Source organism: Neodiprion fabricii, chromosome 4 (genome assembly GCF_021155785.1).
Source record: "Neodiprion fabricii isolate iyNeoFabr1 chromosome 4, iyNeoFabr1.1, whole genome shotgun sequence".
In the NCBI taxonomy this organism is placed as follows: domain Eukaryota; kingdom Metazoa; phylum Arthropoda; class Insecta; order Hymenoptera; family Diprionidae; genus Neodiprion; species Neodiprion fabricii.
Window position 1 is genome coordinate 31,824,899 of NC_060242.1, and position 17,072 is coordinate 31,841,970.

General features: G+C 37.9%; 2 protein-coding genes across 11 annotated transcripts in view; one reads left to right on the plus strand and one right to left on the minus strand.

Moving 5' to 3' along the window:
• Window positions 1–4,738, plus strand: LOC124181104 (SID1 transmembrane family member 1-like). 2 transcript variants are annotated; one of them, XM_046567329.1, is made up of 10 exons: window positions 1–259; window positions 622–815; window positions 940–1,241; window positions 1,384–1,534; window positions 1,978–2,061; window positions 2,198–2,515; window positions 2,601–3,186; window positions 3,366–3,634; window positions 3,759–3,968; window positions 4,137–4,738. In XM_046567329.1, exons 2-10 carry the CDS (start codon window positions 639–641, stop codon window positions 4,422–4,424), a joined length of 2,385 nt encoding a protein of 794 aa, XP_046423285.1. In that variant the 5' UTR covers window positions 1–259; window positions 622–638; the 3' UTR covers window positions 4,425–4,738. The 2 variants fall into 2 exon arrangements, with proteins under 2 accessions (XP_046423285.1, XP_046423286.1); XM_046567330.1 differs by having other exon boundaries at window positions 7–259; window positions 2,601–3,150.
• Window positions 4,233–17,072, minus strand: part of LOC124181099 (acetyl-CoA carboxylase) — a 24,239-nt gene continuing 11,399 nt past the window's right edge. For 7 of the 9 annotated variants that reach the window (XM_046567308.1, XM_046567310.1, XM_046567302.1 and 4 more), the window contains 15 exons: window positions 14,007–14,130; window positions 13,024–13,354; window positions 12,600–12,897; window positions 12,159–12,372; window positions 11,688–12,021; window positions 11,103–11,563; window positions 8,875–11,010; window positions 8,432–8,737; window positions 7,942–8,302; window positions 7,520–7,836; window positions 7,128–7,379; window positions 6,529–6,978; window positions 6,153–6,432; window positions 5,794–6,074; window positions 4,233–5,672 (listed from right to left, as the gene is read on the minus strand). In XM_046567308.1, the coding sequence (XP_046423264.1) occupies window positions 5,058–5,672; window positions 5,794–6,074; window positions 6,153–6,432; window positions 6,529–6,978; window positions 7,128–7,379; window positions 7,520–7,836; window positions 7,942–8,302; window positions 8,432–8,737; window positions 8,875–11,010; window positions 11,103–11,563; window positions 11,688–12,021; window positions 12,159–12,372; window positions 12,600–12,897; window positions 13,024–13,354; window positions 14,007–14,130 (6,760 nt within the window). In that variant the 3' untranslated portion in view covers window positions 4,233–5,057. Of the gene's footprint in view, window positions 5,673–5,793; window positions 6,075–6,152; window positions 6,433–6,528; window positions 6,979–7,127; window positions 7,380–7,519; window positions 7,837–7,941; window positions 8,303–8,431; window positions 8,738–8,874; window positions 11,011–11,102; window positions 11,564–11,687; window positions 12,022–12,158; window positions 12,373–12,599; window positions 12,898–13,023; window positions 13,355–13,594; window positions 13,697–14,006; window positions 14,131–15,332; window positions 16,474–17,072 lie in introns of those variants that run through there. The other 2 variants (XM_046567306.1, XM_046567311.1) reach the window with 2 other exon arrangements.

Genomic DNA, 17,072 nt, shown 5'->3' on the forward strand with positions numbered 1-17,072 from the left:
CGCTAATAGTCATATGATACGATGATATGTATTAACATGGAATGATCGCACGCTACGTTACTAATAGTTATGGCCTGTGACTAACAACGCATATGAATGTCACTCACGGCACTTGCAATCAGTAGCGTTACAACAAGCGGGTAGTGTTGTGTTTGTCGGACGTTTTTTATGTAAATAAATAATAGTTTTCATGGTGAAGTTTAATACACTTACCGATTACGAAAGAAATAAATCTATGATCTGGTGACATTAATTAACGGTATGTAGTGATTTATTTTACCACAATGAAAAATATATCAGATTCTATTCTTCGTCATACACTAATTTATCTTATCGGTTTTTAAACTTTAAGTACAAAAAATCTGATTTCATCATCATTCGATTTATTTCATTTATATTATTGTCTGAATGCATACTTAAACGTACCGCATCTAAAAATCTCTGTCTTTTAAGTCCCACTGGACATTCCACTCTTCATATTAGATCCACTCATCATAAGAGAAGAAAAAAAAAAAAATTGTATTTACCGGAAAAATTTAATCTGCTTTGTTGCAGCCATAACTTCTCCTGTAGCATGATTTCAAAGAATTGTTTATTGAATTACTTTACTTTATTTTCAAGGTGAAAACACTGTCATTATGCAGAGTATTGGTATATTTCTCGTGGTGCCGCTACTCCTCATAAATTTCAGCCAAGCCTCATCTCCAACACTTCCATCACTACAACCTATTGTCATTAATGGCAATTATTCAACAACTTATACGAGGGAAATAAACACTTACATTGAATATGTGTTTGTGTACAGTGAAAGCAATGTAATTATTCTGTATATTGAATTCAGTATTGTAGAAAATCAGAATTTTTATTACTTCACACGTACAGTAAAGAATGTACCAATTGTACTGTTCATATTTTGTAACAAAATTTCACTGGTTGTAGATAACATCTTTAGATGGTGCTCGTATAACAGTTCAGAGCAATGCCAACAGCAGTCTTCCTTTAATTGTTGTCGTTCGTCAACAAAAGGGAATCTTGTCTTGGCAAATTCCCCTGTTTGTTAAAACTGTCGATGATGTTCTCAAATATAACACAACAAGTCGAACATTGTGTCCAACAAATGATTATCAAAGATTGGGCTCTAGAGACCAAAATGAATTCGTAACTGTTAGTATTTCGACTGCAAGTATATCAAACATCAGCTTCAGCATGAGTGTCTTTCCATCTAATGACTTCTATATGCAGTAAGTTATAAATTATTTTATATAATTGTAACATCTTGCCATAACTACCTTTGTTCCTTGTTAACACCTGATAGAGGGTTTGATCATATTTGCGTTAGAAAACCATTGAAATAATAACAAAGTGAAAAAATTTTAATTTTAGCCCTGGAGAGATTAGAAATGTAATTATCTCCCCGGCAGAACCAATTTATTATGGGTTCAAATTTTCTGGAGAAATGGAAAGTTCTTCGGTATTGATGCAAGTGGAGTCTGATAGCGATACCTGCATGACAGTCTCCATTCAGAATATTTCAGTGAGTGCACTCCATTAAAGGCATGTTTTTTTTTATTTAATTTGGATGTGGATCATTTACCTTCAGCTCAAAAAATTTTATATGATTTTGGACTTGATATGTAATCTGTATAAACAGGCATAGTGGAACCTCGTTATTGCACAGCTGACCTGAGTGTCTGTCTTATAGCGAAGATCTTACTCTTCTGCAGTTCATTCGGGAGCAGAAGTATGTAGTCACTGTAGTAGCCATGCTATGGCCCAGATAGCAAGGGACTTGCATCTGCCATATAATGTGCGAGAACACCTTGTCAGAAGAAGGAGGTCGTTCAGCTGCGTAGCGGAGAATTGTCTTAAACTAGGATGCGTAATAACGAGGTCCCAATCTCCTAAGAATTTTTAGTCGTAGAAAAATAAGCATGAGGTTGTGAACTTCCTTTTAAATAATGAGATTTTATTTTCTAGTGTCCGGTATTTGATCTGGAAAGAAACATTCAGTTCTCTGGATACTGGCAAACAGTGAGCCGAAAAGGTGGCATCACCATACCGGTGAGCATTGTAATTTCTATATGCAGAATTATTTAATGTCTTAGTCGTACATTGAACTGGTATTCTGAAAAAATTATCCAGACGCATTTATCAACCTTGTCTCTAGTTCAGATATAATAATGAGTTATATTTTCAGAGAGAAAGGTATCCGCGTGGCTTCTTTGTAGTTTTGGTAGTAAAAGGAGATGACAGTGACTGTAAGGGAAATCAAGTGCAGAGTCATCCAGGAACTAAAAAAGTGTCATTATCCATAGAACCAAGCATAACAAAGCAGGACTATATATTTGCTTCCTCCATAGTTGTATCAGTTTTAATAGGATTTTGCATTTTCTATATCATCGGAGTTATTGCATTCAGGATCAGAGAGGGTAGAATGTTAAGAGAACAACTACTATCCGATCAAGACGAAGCAGAGCGAACACACAGTACCGAGGGTCCATCTTCAATGGGCGAGGTAACATACAATAAATAAAGTTAGTGTAAACTGTCATCTGGTTGTTGCCATCAAATAATTTTCAAAAGGTATTTAAAACTTTCAGCTCGGCCCTAGTCAATGGGCTTCCATAGACGAAGACTCTTCTTTAGATGAAGATGACATAGATATGTTGGAGGACGCACTTTCTGACAAAGAAATTATAAGAACTAGACGAGTGCTCTCAGTTTGTGATCTTGCTCGAAAAGATCCTCGAATTTTGAGGCATAAATCTCGTTTGTACGTGTATTATCTCGGTACTGTAGCCGTATTTTATACGCTACCAGTTATTCAATTGGTTGTGACCTACCAGCAAGTTCTGCATGTGACTGGCAATCAAGATTTGTGCTACTACAATTTTTTGTGCGCGCATCCTCTGGGACTGTTGTCGGACTTCAATCATGTCTTTTCGAACTTAGGATACGTGATTCTAGGCTTATTGTTTATACTTCTTACCTATGTCAGAGAACATAGAGAAACAAATGAAGAAAGAAATAAAAGTTTTGGCATACCGCAACATTATGGGTTGTTCTATGCTATGGGTGCTGCCCTTATTATGGAAGGCGTTTTATCAGGCAGTTATCACGTCTGCCCGAATCACAGCAATTTCCAATTCGGTACGTTTGTATCAATCGACGGAAATTATATTTCAGGCCAGCTTTCAAAACTGAGATTTGGAATTTGATAAACTTTCATGTTTCCTACAAACAAAATTCAATATCGATTTTCTGGGTTATTACAAAATAATTTTAACTTCGTATCAGGCCTCACAATCATACGCGATAAAAGAAAACTTCTTAATATATGCTATCATAATTGTCTTTATTTTTAGACACAAGTTTCATGTATATAATGGCGGTTCTCTGCATGGTGAAGATCTATCAGACGCGACATCCTGACATCAATGCACGAGCCCCGGTTACATTTGGTGTTCTAGCATTTGCTATTTTCCTAGGTTTAATCGGGGTTCTAGATGGTTCGAAATATTTTTGGATAATATTTACAATCATACATCTTACCGCTTGCTTAGCTCTGACGGCACAGATTTATTACATGGGTCGATGGAGATTTGATAGAGGACTACCTCTGAGAGTTTTTGTGGTAAGAAATAATCAAATTAGAAGATTGCTAAGTAAATACAAAGCTCGTTTGAAATTTTATATGGTTTAGATTAACACGGATATATGTGTCACAATAAGTTAATATTATAACACTTTCTGATCAGATAATGAGACACGATGCTCGTGCTGGCATCACGAATTTGCTACGGCCAGTATATGGTGGAAGATTAGTGCTATTAATTATTGCCAATGTCTGTAATGTGCTGCTGGCAGTATATGGGAATATGCATCACGATAAAGACTTTGACACTTACTTATTGGCAGTATTAATGGCTAATCTACTTCTCTACACTTTCTTCTACATTGTAATGAAGGTATGTCTTAACTCTAATATTATAATTTTGAATCCAACATGCAGTTGTCTCACCTAAGAATTGTATCATGGTGTTACTTATCGTTAATTGATAAATCTTAAACCATTAATTACAATTACCTCCTGATATACATTGAAATACGTTACAAAATATATATTTATTTTTTAGCTGTGCCACCGAGAGCGAATCTTACTACAACCTCTTATCTACATTATTCTATCTTTCTTGACTTGGGCAGCAGCCATGTACTTTTTCATTCGCAAATCAATATCCTGGGCCCTAACTCCTGCACAATCTAGAATTTATAATAAGCCGTGCGAATTGTTAAATTTTTTTGACCCGCATGATATTTGGCACTTCTTATCAGCTTTAGCTATGTTCTTCTCATTTATGGTGCTATTAACATTAGATGATGATTTAGTGGACGTACATAGAAGTCAGATTCCTGTCTTTTAGAAAAAAAGGTCGTAGTTAATTGTGAACAATTATTTAAATTTATGTCAATGGACTTAGTTCCTATGCCATCGCAGCAATCGCAGCAAATTGGTGCATAGATTATTCCTTTTACATTTTCGAGTTTATAATTTGTATATTATCATCATTGTACATATTGTAATGAATTTATATAAGTTTTTAAAATACGGAGTTGCGCGTGACAAAACGATATTATATACAATCCGTCGTGTTGGTGATAAGTGAAGAACTAAAGAAACCAAACTTCAAAAAAAATTTTATGCGATTTTTCTAAAAATAAATATATTATCTCTTTATATTCCCAATTTTTCATATTACAATGTAGGTAATAAACACTGCCATAGCAAATATGCACATCAAGAACATGTACATTATTCCAGCACGATATTTATCATTTAAAAAATTCGACTGACTTGGAAAAATGATTTCATTTTACATATATCAGTAAATAATTACTAATTGAAATTTTCTATAAACGCTGTATTTTTTTTTTCATCTTTAGTTATAACAGTAATAACAAATAGGATGTCTTAGAAGAATATTTACAACAAATGAGTCCTAAAAGTTTTACATACACCAGGTATGTGGCTATTTTAAATATGTGACATGGATTGACTATGACGAAGCACTAGAATCATTGTGATGTTCTTCTCCAGACGTTTCAAGCTGTGAGAGAGTTCGCAGAAGTTCGGCACGTTCACCAGCTTGCAGTCTGTGCGCGATTTCTATAACTGCATCTAATCTCACGTCTGGACAACATTCAAGGGCCTCCTTAACCCGAGTGAGAACCGCGTTCCTCCGTACGCAATTAATATTACGGCTTAGAACACTGCCTTCAGTTTCATTCTGGCTTATCAACCACTTGGCTACAGCCTCATCCTGGTCCCACAGATAAGACTCTGTAGCACCTCTGTCTTCTACGAACCAGCGTCTCAGCATAGAAACTACTGTTCCAACACCCAAGCTAGGCTGTGTTGACAAGACATCGTTTATGGCATCACACTCCAGGAGTTTACGTCTGAGTCTCCAATATAACATGCGGCGTGCTGTTTTCCATGGAATTATTTCACTAATGACACCCTTCTCCAACATTCTTTCAGGAGTGTCATGAAGATCGGCAAAGTGAACAGCAACCTGGTGATACATGGGATCCAAGATCTGTTCTCTTTTCCGGATTTCGCTTTCCAGGTTAGCACGTTCTTCAGCGGAGGTTGAACTCGATATTTTTTCCTGAATTGACATGGTAAGGTTGAAGATCAATATTCATGGTTGGACGTAAGCATTGAAAAATCATTGTCAGTTACATTGCTCAAGACTTGTGAAATTGCTAAACGTAAATATTTTTAAATACCTTGAAGTTACGTATGACAGGGTCAACTCTATGCATGGTTTTAATTATATCTTTGTTTCTAAATTTGATTTCGACGATTCCTTCTGGTTCTAATACACCTCCACGGCTTGTTGTGTCGGCAAACATTTCCATATGCCTGGGGTTTATAGATGGATCAACAACTGCCCATGCACCACCTCTTAGTTCTCCATTTGGAGGGATGTACACTATCACTGGTCTGGTATACTCTTTTAACGCATCAACAATGTAAGCACCAAACTTAACAACTTGCTCGTACATGTCTGTTGAACAAAACGTGAATTAATGAACATACGGAAACTTTGATAATTGTTAGTAAAAAAAACCATTCTTCAATTTACCTTTCATACCACCCGAAAAACCACGCCAGTTAGCAAAGATGAAAAGAGGCAGTTCTTCTTTGCCAAAATCACGAATAGCCTGAGCAGTTTTATATGCACTGTCTGGAAACCAGACTTGACCCGCCTGTGAAACTGTCTTTGCTTCAGAGTCCAAATTTGCGGGATCTGCTGGTAAATGCAGTTCGACAGTTCGTGTTTCTACGGCTATCACACCGCAAGGGATACCTCCAAGTCTAGCACGTCCAGTTACCACAGTTTGTGCCCAAGGCCGCATAATTTCCTACAAGTAATTGAATTGAAATTGAATTAAGTGCACGATGACGTTAATTGTAACTGCAATGGATCATAATTCGTCGCTAACGTATTCTAATCTTACCTGCCATGAACCACGATCGAAAAATCCACTTTCCCAAGCCGCAGCGTCAATGGGAGAATGTCTTCCTTCAAGCATCCACCTGGGATCATAGGGAGCCTTGGTAGGAACATATCCAATTTCTCGGTCAATTGGATCTGGATGTGGTGCAGAGAGAATAGGAAGCTGGGCTCCTTTAGATTTAGGTACATAGCTAATCCATCTGAGTACAGTGGCTATACCATCTAAATCTCTTGGTTCAGTTGCGTGTGAAACACCGTTATTGTGCATTATTTGAATTCCACCCAATTGATTATTACTAGCGTAAACCTCACGACCCAACACTGTATTCAGTGCTCTATACCCGGTTAATATAATGTGTGAGTTCTCAATTTGTATAACTCGTTGCCCAAGTCGCAGTAAATAAGAACCAATACCAATTGCACGGCATGAGACAACTGATATTGTAACCACCTACAAAGCAGAAAAATTAATCCATGACATATATTATTCGTCACGGAAAAATTTTCACTAAATAATATTTAAAACAACTTTATCTACAAAAATATTGACAAAAATTTAGTCATCAACTAGGAAAGTTGGGAATATCAACAAGTACAAACCTCGTTATATGCTTGAGACGTTTCACCAGCAATCATACCAGCATATTTAAGATTTTCAACTCCCAGTCCATCATCTTTGCCTATAATATCAGTTATCTTGTAGCGAGGCTCACCATTGTCTTCAATTAATGATGCCTTAATTGAATTATGCGGTGCTAATCTAGCATAGTCGTCAGGAGTTACATAGATGTATTTAAAGCCTTTTTCAGGCTCGTTTTCATCCTCCCACGAAATTCTGAACAAGCCTTTCACCTAGTTCAACCAACGAATTATTTGGCGAAAATTTTACATTCTGATGTGTTTTCTAGGTCAGTCAATTGGTGAAATACAGCAACTAAATGCACGATAGATTCTAAAATGAATGAAATCTAAAGTAAAGTTCACGGACGTACCTCTTCAGCAAGACCAATTCTGGCACCAGAATTCGCCGAGAAGTAAATTCTTGGAATTCCAAGATCTCTAGCTGTTTCAGATGCTCTACAAAATACGAGATCTTCTTTTGGTCCAAACGAACCAATTTGGAAAGTCAAATCATTTGCAATAAGTATGATATCTCTTCCAGCTGGGTACTCTGGGGTGTAAAGTCTGAGTTTCCATGCGACCATGCCAACGTCGTTTTCACCAGGTAATCGCTTTTGTTCTACTAAATTTTCACCGTCCAAAACAAGTTCGACACAGTCCAATACCGGGCTCGGAATCTTGATATTTTCTGTTCAAGTATACGAAATTTTCACTCAAACACAAATGTGTATAATGTTTGTTCGTGGGCCAGAGTTTAAATTTTCTATTAGTAGTAGTTAACATTTCAACCAACCTGAGGTAGGTCTTTCCTCAATGTATTTCTCCCAGAACTTCTCAATTTGTTGACGGAACATATCCGGTAAATCATACACATAAGTAGTTCCCGAACTCTGTGCTTGGAACCGTTTAGCCTGGAGATAATCTTTGGTCAGGTAAGGTGTAGAAATAGGCAAACCATGCATTGGTCCTGGTCGCCAGTTCGCATTAACTGCCGTAGATCCATAAGACTCAAAACGGATAATACCAGTCTTGGGTTCCGTAGCCTCAGTATAAAGGTGTAGATCAATGCTATATCCACTATCATTTGCAATACAAAGACGAACGTTTGAAGTTGGTCTTCCTGGTGCTGGACGAATTGTCATTTTTATCTCAGCCTATGAGATAAATATGTGAATTAAATGTTTAAACATCGGATTATGTGGATAATTTGAATACACCAACTAATAACTTTTGTAATAAGATAACTAGATTTTAAAGTTTCAGTTAAATTTCTTTATACTTACTTGTCTAACTCGTAATTTCCACAGTCTAGGACCATATCTGAGCACCATGCTCGTAACACTTTCTTCAATTCTGCCTGGATCCATTATAACAGTTGGTGCAAAGTTCAAGAATATATGGTTGCAATCCGTGCGTTTTGCTAGGGGATGAGAAAAGGCTACTTCAAGCTCGTCCATTGCTTCCAATAGTACTCGTTCACCTTCGTTATGCAAGTAATCAAAGCTAGCCTCCTTTGTGATGAGATCTGAGTGACGTATAATGGAACGGATGAAGAAGCGATAGTCTGTAACTTGCTGGCCCTTGGCAACCTGGAGATACGGTAAAAAAAAATTGAATTTTAATCTATAGGACCATTATCTTCAAAGGCTTGTCCAAATTCGCTAATATTATTCCATGGGAATCAAGATTTGTGTGAAGACTAATAATGAACAAAAGATCTATGCACCTTAGCTTGTCCTAAATAGAGATGCATCTTTTGATTTGATGTAGGTAAAGCTTCAAGGTCATAAGTCCGCATTCTGTTAAGTTCCAACTGGAAGGCACAGCCTGGTTCAAGATGTCTGTAAATACGATCTTCAATAAATCCGTCACGTTGTCGGAAAGTGAAAAATTTTGGAAACTGCCTCTTTTTTAGGGCAGCAAATGTCACTCTTCTGATTCCACGAGTAATTAATTCCTCTTTGTTAGTCGCGCACCAGTCTCCGAACAGTCTGGACATGACTGCGTCGTCTTGATTACCATTATCTTGTACAGCAATGCTTAATATGTGAACAGGTTCCGCAGGTATTTCACCTCCCTCAGCAATACCTGTTTCACCAGTACTCAGAGAAACATTGATCGACGTACTGTGCCGAGATTCACTTCCAGCAGTTTCTACAGCCTCGAGAACTTTGGCAGAAACTGTATTTCGGGACGACAAGTCTTCTAGCAGGTCAAGTACCTCATCAGAGTACTGGCTAAACTCTTCGAGATCTTTGAAGGCAGCCATAGCTCCTGTTCTATGATTGACAAGAGTAAGATTCTGGCGATTTGGATGATTGTTCGGCAAAAGAAATTGAAAGTGAACTAAAGGTATTTCTCCAGATAGTTCTAGGTGCTGCAGACATGCTAATTCGTAACTGATGTAAGCTCTGCGAACGTAAACTTCCAAAGCAGCATTGCAGACAGCACGGTTCGAGTGATAAAAGAAATCGTGTAGTATATCGAATATAGAAGTTTCAGAAAGTATCAGCTTCTGGAGATTCTCAGGATGAAAATCATGTCCATACATATCGACTGCAGATAAGAATATGGATTCCATCTGATTATGTCTCAGTTCGTATGCAGGTTGATGTGCTGCTATCAAGACTTGCCTAGCTCTTAGAGCCACTCTGCTGTGTTCTGTGCGATTTAAACTTGTTAATTCAGTCAGTGTACTGGCCAGCTCGTCTGTAAGCCCAGGTTCGTTAGCCCACAAGTGATCAATGAGCATAGTAACCAAGACATTTTTCTTTTGTACATGATTGTGACTGAAAATAGTAGCAGTGACCATACTCATTTCATCTTTATGCTGTTCCCTCAAAGCCGACACACACTTGTCATAATGTCCTTGTTGGAATTGGCTTTCAACTGTGTAGTACTGCCGTAGAAGTTCGTGAACCGCTGTTTTCATCCTGCCACGAATACCATTGCGATATCTTTGCACCAGTTGAACAATACCTTGAGTCGTCAAGAAGAAAACGTCTCTGTCCGTTCGTTTGGAAAGGGTGGCGGCATGTCCGTCAATTACAGACGCAATTTGCTGGCTTGGAAACTGGGCTAAAACTGAAGTGATGTTTCTTTCGTATAAGGTCATGTATTTTCTGATCTTCTTCTCTACAGATACGGGAATTCTTCCAGAGATAGTGGAGATCACTTCTTGGAGCTCTAGCAGGGGTAAGCTAGGATCGCGCAGGGAATTCATGAACTTTTCAATCAGTTCCCGGAGCCTCGGTAGATGGTAAGGATCGGGCAAACAGTATCCAGCAAGGGTATTTTCCAAAGCGCTTCTATATTTAGCGTGAAGTTGGTTGAGTTTTTCAGGAATAGCAGGCGCAATTGGTGCTGGGAATTGCCCAGTGTATTCTTGCGCTTTGCTGACTAGTGAAGGATCATCTAATTCCAAATGGGCAATCAATGTTCCTGCATCTAAGATTGCACCAGGTCGTTTAACGTAAAACAAACTACCAGCTTCTCCAGCCGTCACCGTCATAACCATCTTCATTACTTCTATTTCAGCATATGCTTGACCACGATCAATATGGCCACCATCCTCTACCAGAAAACTGATAAGTTTACCAGCTGAAGGTGATCTCAACAATGACGGATCATTATCCTTTTCAAATATACATGTCTGGTTGCCAATTACTATTCTGTACCGATCAACTTCCTCTCTCATGTAGGTCGTGAAACTTGATCCCTCCATTGAAAGTAGTAAACCTCCGTCCGAAAGTCTATGAATCTCCACTTCTTTATAGGAACCATTCATTACAAGGAAGTAGGAGTTTGGGCCTGATTTAGCTGTCTGTACTTTGTATTTGAATCCATCATTGATAAGTTCAACCTGAAAATAGTTTTGGTATTAATTTTCAGGAATTTTATTTGTATCTTTTTCATCATTAATGATTAGTAACAGATATGCAATGCAAAACTTACCTCACAAACGTTGTCCAAGTCATTGCTGGCTTGGATTTGACCCTTTTCTAAGGCTGTTTGAAAACCATTAAATGCAGCTGTGATTGTTCTATCAGCGATATGTAACGCCCCGCAAGTCACGGCCAGCAAAACGTCTGGTTTATCACTTTGAACACGTTCAGCAATGAGTAAGTCAAGCCACGCGGTATCAAAGCTGTTTGACTGGAAGGATTCAGTTTCGAGAAGTGTTATGAGGTACTCTACCGTGGTTCTAAAATCACCTCTGATACTCAATTCTTTTAAAGCAACAACTAAATTTTCGCTAGCTTGATTACGGTCTTCACCCCATGAAAAACAATGACCAAATTGCGAGTCGGCAAATTCGTGCAATCCTCCAGATGCACCGACTGAAAAATATCCCCAGACGTTTTTCGACGATCTGAAATTGAGCTCTTGCACCGTTCCTGAACTTGGCTTAAATCCTGAAATGATTATAAGTTTCGTTAATGCTTGGAATTTTTAAAAAATATCTACAAATGAAAATTTGTTTTAAAAAAAGTATGAAATAATATTTGAAAAATTTATGGATGTTTACAAGCATATCACCTTCATCTGGATTTTCACTTGTGATTCTGGCAGCGATGACATGACCCCAAGGTTGTGGTTTGTGCCTTGGTTGATCGAAATCAATGGGAGTATCACCCCATGGACTTTCCCCGTACAAAAGCCGAATATCCTTTATATGATGCAAAGGCAACCCCATTGCAACTTGAAGTTGAGCGGCAGGTAAATTGACATCAGAAACCATTTCTGTGCAGGGATGTTCTACTTGTAGGCGAGGGTTTAGTTCCAAGAAATAGTAACGACCTGATGTATCGTAAAGATATTCAACTGTGCCGGCACTAACGTATCCTACCATTTTTGCCAGCCTGACAGCAGCCTAGAACATAGAAGAACGAATTCATGAATAAATTCTCGATGAGTGTAAAGCGAACAGTGTTCAGTATCTTTCTGCTCTAGTTTTTCTTTTTTTTTTTTTTGTTCAGTCTCTGTAGTTTGAAAAGCTGAAAGCCATACTTTTTCCATTTCTTCAAAGACTTCTGGTTTAGCAATGACAGCAGGTGCTTCCTCAATGATTTTCTGATGTCTCCTTTGGATAGAACAATCACGTCCGAAGAGTGAGATAGCATTTCCATAGTTATCAGCTAATAGTTGCACTTCCAAGTGCCGAGCACATTTGGCAAGCTTCATTATGAATATGGGCGATCCTGGGATCTCTGTTTGTACTTGTCTGTAATAGAATGGTAATCGCTAATATGAATGAAAATTAAGCATTTAAATCGCACAGTTGCAGCATGGATAACATAGAATAATGTCAGAAATTTAATCAAAGGCATGGGAGTTGACGTACTTTAATGTAGTAATTGCTAATCCAGAAGAGTGGACAAATTTTTTAAGTAATATTTTCGACCAACTATGCAGATACCAACTAAAATTACTAACAGAAAACATTATTACCTAAATAACGAAGGTAACTCTTCAGCATTATCGACTTTACGAATACCTTTTCCACCTCCGCCTTCGCTTGCCTTTACCATTATAGGAAAACCGATTTTACTCGCAGCAGCAAGACATTCTTCCACGCTAGAGACACATCCCTTTTTAAATAATTCAGATGATATTTTTATTTTCTTTCCACTGTAGTGAGCTTTCAATTCCGAGCCAGACCATGGGAGTGTGGGTACATCTGCGGTTTGAGCAACAATACTAGAAGCAATTTTATCTCCAAGAGCCCACATCGCCCTTTCAGAAGGTCCTGTAAGATAATTGAAATAATCATGTTGTTAATAAATCAAGCCTCTAAGTTATTCGAATTGGAAAAATAATTTTAGTTGATCGTAATAGTCAGATTATTAAATAAACGCTCTTATTTTAAGCATACCGATAAATATTATGTTATTTTTGTGCAAAAGTTCAGGCAATTTTGGATTTTCCGACGCATGACCCCATCCAGCCCAGACAGCTTGTACTTGAGTACGGACCGCAATGTCGATGATCAATTCAACATTTGCATAGTTGTTATTGTTGGATCCTCCAGGCACTGGTACGTACTGATCAGCCATTTTAATGTACTCGGCATTTGCTTTCAAATCTTCCGGGGTGACCATAACTACGAAGCGAATCGCTCTCTCGTTTTTGAACATTTCGTACGACCATCGGCGAATTGATCGCATGCATTTGACCGCAGCGATTCCATTATTTGCTATGAGAACCTGAAAGAAAATAACTATGGTTAAGTTTTATATTTACGTTTCTTCTTTTCTATTCTCATTGTAGGATAACGTAAGTTGTATGCAGTACGAAACGTGTTGTAAGTTGAGTTCGAGTGTACGCAAGTCCCCCATTAACGTGAAGTTTCACTAATGAATAATTAATCCTTCCTCGTCAAAGACGTCGGTGGAAACAATTTGAAATTATAATTTCATCAGGAATTACAAATTCTGAGTACTTACACTACACCTTACATCTATTTCTATAGGCTTCAACGTTTACGTTATGCAAGAGGTTTCAGTTGACATTAATCAATTTGACTATGAGGTTTGGATACACTATTTCTGCAAAAAGTTAAAATGTTGTTTGAAAAATCTCAGATACCTATATCATTGCTAAATATACATCAGCATTTCGTACTTATGCAAAAAGCTTCATAAAATTTATTTTACAAATTGGAATCATCTTAATGAACTTGTAGGTACAGCTCGAAGAGATTTATCGCGGCGAGATATAAGCTTAAGAATACCAAGTACCAATTACATAATTCGAGAGACAATAGGCGATTACATTTCATTTACATTGAAAATATTTCACAATATTTAATGATACAAACTAAAAATTTGAGCAAAAAAAATATGTTGTTTGACTTACTTTGTTTATCACTTGAGTTCCGCCAAATCTACGGACAAATTCTTCGGGCGTTGCAACGGTGAAATCCTTTTCTAATTGTCGACTTTGCGCTTGGATCATCACCGTGCCTTGCGACATGCTGGGCCTATGGAACAAGGAAAAAGAAGAAAGAAAAAAGAAATTATTATACGACGATCAAGAATTAATTCCTCAACACGTGAGTTAATCTACGAACGTATAAAATCACAAATGTTATGATTATCGTGTTTAACAAATTATCGTACACGCAAGTGTGCGAAAAATACTCTTTATCATTGTATTTTTTGTCCAATTGTATGTTCAAATATTGCTAACGTTTGTAACATAAATATTATTGTGAGCTATGAGATCATAGAATGTGTTTCGCGTATAAGCAACAAACCAATGAATACTATATATATATATATATATATTTCCGTAATGAAATATATAGCTTGGTAAAATGGTCATTGAGCTCGCGAGGTGGCTTGTATTTCCTAAAATGTATCAGCAGGCACGTCGGATATTCGTATCATGTATATACGCATAACGAATTAATTCAGAACAGAGAAAGTTCCGCAAACTATACCGTTAACAAAACTGTATTTAAATCACTACGATTACATTCCATTCAGTCATCATGTACATTTACGCGTATACGATAATATGCTCGTTATTTATCGGCGGCAACGAACGATTAGATCGAAAAAAATTTTCCATCGATTATAACATTTCAATTACGACATTGGACCGTGAACCTTAATCGTCGTTGTAGTTTTTTTTCCTGTCAGTACAAGGAGAATTTGAGACTGGTCTCATGTTGTTTTTTTCAGCAGACAAACAAACAAGACGATTAAGTAGGATTGAAACGTAAAAATTTGTAGAAAAAACAAAACAATGATGGTGATCTTCTTTTACATTAAAATCGTCAGGAAAAGTGCGTGAGAAAGCAAAATGAAAAAAAAAAATAAATAAAAATGTCTATATTCCACGAACTATTTAGCTCAATAACAAGCTTTTCTTCGGCTGTTATGTTTTGAAACTTTGATGACACGATTATACACGCGAACGGGTGAGTTACGAAACGATCGTCAGCAATTGAAGTATCTGCTTACTAGACAGTGGTGTAATGGAGAAAGTGCGTAAATCAACATCCGATTGTAGGTCTAATGCTCGCTTGTCTAAGGGAATCGAGAGTCGTTGCTGAGAAAAGACTAACGACTAAGAACAATCTCTGATTAAAAAACGAGCCAAATTGTCCCGTAAATAGAAATAAAATTGTGAGATACAAGAAAATTTCTCGCTGGGTTTAAAGTAAACGTGAATTACGTCATTTTCAGCCCCTCGTCTTCCTGCTCGTCTGTTCCGTTGGAGCTTGTGCTGGTCCTGCATGTTTCGGTTGTTTCGGGTTTTTCGATCGGCATTTTGGCTACTCCTGCCAATAGGTTGTCCGAACTCTTCCAAATTGGATCCTTCTCGGTGCTATGAGCGAGGACAAATCTTTTCATACGTTTCATTTCCGTCGATTGCATCCAGCGTTTTTGTAGGGTATTATAAACCCACATTAACGGAACGAAATATAGTACTTCGGGAAAAATTTCAACGGTTTGATCGAAAATGGTTCTCAAGTCTGCGCGATTCTCTTCAAATGCATCCGCAGCCGATGATCCGAAATAATCCACTGTGATTATCGTGGAACTTTCGTTTGCACCCCAAACTAAAGTCGAGGGCTTCGTTAGTCGAGCATTTTCGTTTCAAGAAACTTGCAATGAATCAAAGGTGAATTTTCATAAACTCCGCATCCCAAAGCGGTCAATAATTTTTTACAGCGTCGAACTGAGCGTGCAGGAACTCCGCTTGTTTTTTTTTCTCACTAGTTTTTACCAACGAGAGACTTTGCCAGGTATTTTCAACGGGTACATAGTCCAAGGTTTTTAACGTGCCGTTACGTAATACAAAGTACGTCTTGATTATAGCCTCATGTATGAATTACACTTCTGCACTCAAATAGTCGTTTGGTAAAACTGATCGGTCCTTTTCGATTATATTTTCAAATTCTGTTTTAAATCTCTTCATAAAATCATTTCCACGAAGAAAATATACCTCCAAATATGCGGCGTGATTGCTCTTTCGTTCATTACCGTTATCTCACTCCCGCCACGTAGGTAATAATAGCGAGCATTCGCGATTCAAAACTCACACCGAAGTGGTACGTAAACCAGCCGATTTTCTATATCTGCAATGCGCAAATATTTTCACAAATTATGAGTAACAAGTTGGCCTCGTCGGTATTTTGCGAAGGTTTGATTCGCCCCTCGATCGACAAACTTTTGGGAAAGCTTCAGTTTCTCGACAATTCTTCGAGTAGACAGGCGATAAACGTTTTCGGGTTTGCGTGTAAATTTCGAAAGATCTCCGAAAGCCGCGTCCGCGCTGAACAGGTGCTCGATCCTTACTGCGAACGATGTTCACAATTCTGTAGTGAGGTTGTGGTCACTAGTGAATTTCCTTCTTCTCTGCAATGTTCCCCACTACGTGCTGCTGCATAACCACTCGGGGAAGATTCTTACGGTCGTTCATTCTTGAGCCCGATCGTGTACCCCACACTCATTCGTTTATTGTACTCGTCACAGCAGTCAGAAGTTAGCCACCGACGTCGAGAGGTCGTCGCTTTCGATTAAGCCATGTAAAACCCGTTGCTACAAAAATTTTATCGGACTTTCCGGTAATTTAATACGTATATAAATAGTGCTGTGACATATAGACGTCAATTTTTGTATATCTGTATTCGGTATTTAGTTCAAAACGGCAGTTTCTCCTTCGACGGCATCTCTCCGTGTCTCCGATCCCGTTCCAAGTTGTAAATTTAAAACGGAAAATGCACATTGAAAATTGAAAATTCAAGCACATGCATGATAACGATGTACGGACACGCGGTAAGCGTACGATAACGTGAACATCGTGCAGATCCTGGTCAGAATTTTACCTGAAATAGTTCACCTTGTTGGTGTCTCGGTATTGAAAGCGCGCGGTCCAAAGTCTTGTTCGAGGTGAAGGGGAAAGGCATGT

Bases quoted from the DNA above. Each gene is read 5' to 3' on its own strand.
- LOC124181104 (XM_046567329.1), top strand. From the start codon at position 639: ATGCAGAGTATTGGTATATTTCTCGTGGTGCCGCTACTCCTCATAAAT. The intron at 1,535-1,977 runs GTGAGTGCACTC...TTTATTTTCTAG, and splicing joins TCTCCATTCAGAATATTTCA to TGTCCGGTATTTGATCTGGA. The intron at 3,635-3,758 runs GTAAGAAATAAT...CTTTCTGATCAG, and splicing joins TACCTCTGAGAGTTTTTGTG to ATAATGAGACACGATGCTCG.